At 33.8% G+C, this 3826-nt stretch overlaps 1 protein-coding gene across 1 annotated transcript; it reads right to left on the minus strand.

Annotated features, from left to right (window-relative positions):
• Positions 1–1707: 1707 nt before the first annotated feature.
• Positions 1708–3810, minus strand: LOC21384352 (universal stress protein PHOS34). The gene is made up of 2 exons (XM_024169592.1): positions 3563–3810; positions 1708–1756 (listed from the first exon to the last, which is right to left on the minus strand). The coding sequence occupies exons 1-2, from the start codon at positions 3789–3791 to the stop codon at positions 1749–1751; spliced, it is 237 nt and encodes a 78-aa protein (XP_024025360.1). The 5' UTR covers positions 3792–3810; the 3' UTR covers positions 1708–1748.
• Positions 3811–3826: the final 16 nt, after the last annotated feature.

Genomic DNA, 3826 nt, shown 5'->3' on the forward strand with positions numbered 1-3826 from the left:
AAAGAGTTCATTGCGTAAAAACAACCACTAACTTGGAGAATGTGAAATCCTTGAATTTACTTATAGAATAAAGTTGCAGTACGTATAAAAAAAGAGTGAAAAAGAATCCATATTTTTTGGCACAAAAATTGTATACCTGCACTTGGAGATGATCAATCCATCCCCTGTTATCCTGTCAAGCATCTGTCACAAAACAGAGAAAAAATAGTAGTGCCAGATTATGATCCCGTATAAATAAAAAGTTCATAGCTATACAATACCATAAATCAAACCGAAAAGGTAGAAGACAAATACAATTCTAATTTGTTTTATTCGGGAGGAGAAGAGATAATCTTAATCATTATTTATTTACTTGTTTGTTTCCTAAGGTCATTTGTGTTCTTCAATTGTTCATGCCTGACATGAAAGATTTGCCAACAAGAAAACCTGCTCTTCTTCCTACAACATATTTTTACATCCTAAATTCACTGTATTATGAGAAGCCAACTAATTGCAACAAAAGTGTGAATGCTTACGAACTCCGAACGCTATTGTAGGGCTACCAAACATGCAACATGGCAACTAATACTAAGGGAATGAAGAGTGGAACAAACGTCAAAAGACTCAAAACAAAGAATGAAATTGGAAGGAACGAAGCAAAAGACCTGAGACTTCCTTTGAACATTATCAAACCTCAATCCCCAACAAATAGCCACTGCCTAAAAATACTCTGCAACTTCAGGAAAGGGATGTCACTTTTCTCAAGAAATTTCACCTTCATCCTTCATATAAATGATGAACCAACTTCCTAAGGGCAGTGTTAAGTAACAAAAGATATCCTCTTCCAGTGACGAATCATCTCACTTGTTGATAACCAATGAATCAGAAGTTCCCTAGACATTAATCATTTATGCTTTCTTTCTTTCTTTCCCTTTTTCTTTTCGCCATGGAAGTTTACAACTTATTTAACTTCTTTCCCATGAAAGCAATCAATGCTTAGTATAAAAAATATGAAATAAGATATTAAACCCTAATGGCACAAGAGTAATACTATACTGATTTGACATTCTCTCACCACAACAAAATTCTTAAACATAAAAATAACCTTTTTCCAAATTGGACATCATTCCCAAATTGGAGGGACCTATTATATACCTATTATGCTTTCTCTGTGAGCATAAAACCTATGATATACTGCCAATGAGAAAAAGCGTTTGGAATTTTGGATTAGTGGTCATGAAGGCCGTGTTTGAAGTTGGTTTTGTTTTTGTTTTTTACGTTTTTTGAGAAAGAAAAAATGAAAACGGGAGAGAAAATTAAAGACAAAAAAGGGAAATGAAAACAATTTTTTGTTTCTGTTTTCTACTCTCTGAGAGAGCATAGAGAGAGACATTAATAGATTTTTTTATACTAAAAATAATATCTTAATAAAACTATCAAATGCATTTTTAAAAATAATTTCTGTCTGAGATTGAAAATATTTTCATTTCTATTTTCATAAAAAAAATAAAATCACTTTAGAACGAGTTCCAAACGCACTCGAAGTATAAATCTTACTTACAGCCAAACGAAGAAAACTAACACAATTTAATAAAAGCGATTTTCATCTATCAATTGAACATATCTCAAATCAATGTGAAATACTTGAATTTACTTATAAAATAAAGTTGCAGTACGTATAAAAAAAGAGTGAAAAATAATCCATATTTTTTGGCACAAAAATTGTATACCTGCACTTGGAGATGATCAATCCATCCCCTGTTATCCTGTCAAGCATCTGTCACAAAACAGAGAAAAAATAGTAGTGCCAGATTATGATCCCGTATAAATAAAAAGTTCATAGCTATACAATACCATAAATCAAACCGAAAAGGTAGAAGACAAATACAATTCTAATTTGTTTTATTCGGGAGGAGAAGAGATAATCTTAATCATTATTTATTTACTTGTTTGTTTCCTAAGGTCATTTGTGTTCTTCAATTGTTCATGCCTGACATGAAAGATTTGCCAACAAGAAAACCTGCTCTTCTTCCTACAACATATTTTTACATCCTAAATTCACTGTATTATGAGAAGCCAACTAATTGCAACAAGAGTGTGAACTTCAAGTTATGCTTACGAACTCCGAACGCTATTGTAGGGCTACCAAACATGCAACATGACAACTAATACTTAGGGAATGAAGAGTGGAACAAACGTCAAAAGACTCAAAACAAAGAATGAAATTGGAAGGAACGAAGCAAAAGACCTGAGACTTCCTTTGAACATTATCAAACCTCAATCCCCAACAAATAGCCACTGCCTAAAAATACTCTGCAACTTCAGGAAAGGGATGTCACTTTTCTCAAGAAATTTCACCTTCATCCTTCATATAAATGATGGAACCAACTTCCTAAGGGCAATGTTAAGTAACAAAAGATATCCTCTTCCAGTGACGAATCATCTCAATTGTTGATAACCAATGAATCAGAAGTTCCTTAGACATTAATCATTTATGCTTTCTTTCTTTCTTTCCCTTTTTCTTTTCGCCATGGAAGTTTACAACTTATTTAACTTCTTTCCCATGAAAGCAATCAATGCTTAGTATAAAAAATATGAAATAAGATATTAAACCCTAATGGCACAAGAGTAATACTATACTGATTTGACATTCTCTCACCACAACAAAATTCTTAAACATAAAAATAACCTTTTTCCAAATTGGACATCATTCCCAAATTGGAGGGACCTATTATATACCTATTATGCTTTCTCTGTGAGCATAAAACCTATGATATACTGCCAATGAGAAAAAGCGTTTGGAATTTTGGATTAGTGGTCATGAAGGCCGTGTTTGAAGTTGGTTTTGTTTTTGTTTTTTACGTTTTTTGAGAAAGAAAAAATAAAAACAGGAGAGAAAATTAAAGACAAAAAAGGGAAATGAAAACGATTTTTTGTTTCTGTTTTCTACTCTCTGAGAGAGTATAGAGAGAGACATTAATAGATTTTTTTATATTGAAAATAATATCTTAATAAAACTATCAAACGCATTTTTAAAAATAATTTCTGTCTGAGATTGAAAATATTTTCATTTCTATTTTCATAAAAAAAATAAAATTATTTTAGAACGAGTTCCAAACGCACTCGAAGATTTGTGCTTCTCGTATAAATCTTACTTACAGCCAAACGAAGAAAACTAACACAATTTAATAAAAGCGATTTTCATCTATCAATTGAACATATCTCAAATCAACAAGATGTGAAGTCACAGAAAGAGCAGGACAGAGCTATTAAAATAGCTAAAGATAAAAAGTAATCAATTCACAAATTCACTTCGTGAGAGATTTCTATTTCTATAATTGTTTTTTACGCGAGAATTATCTAAATACCCCACCCTCTATTTCTATGATTTTTTTTTCTTGGAGAAAAAAAAAGAAAAGCACCAACCAGAAACAAACTCAGAACAAACACAATTGACAATAAATTTTCTTACTATCAACAAACGACATCAAGAACCAACGAAATGAAACTCAGCAAAACGAAGAAGCACAAAATTTGCGAAAAAGCAACGCAATTTGCAACATCAAGAGTTGAATTCCCAAACCTTTTAGATGCTTCTCCTTCTCCACGGGCTTGATCACGGCCTCGTCTTCCTCGTTCTTCGCGGCGAGCACGGCGGTGCCGCCATCGCTGCCGTCATTACCGTCGTCCTTATCTTCCGGATACCTCACGACAACAACGGGACAAACGCAGTGATGAACGCAGTAATCGCTGACGCTCCCGAGCTTCCCGTCGTTTCCCCGGCGCACGGCCCCAAACCCTCGGCTCCCCATGATGACGGCGCTGAGCCCAAGCCTCCACACCTCCA

The sequence above is a fragment of the Morus notabilis genome, unplaced genomic scaffold (genome assembly GCF_000414095.1).
Source record: "Morus notabilis unplaced genomic scaffold, ASM41409v2 Scaffold6373, whole genome shotgun sequence".
Lineage (NCBI taxonomy): Eukaryota > Viridiplantae > Streptophyta > Magnoliopsida > Rosales > Moraceae > Morus > Morus notabilis.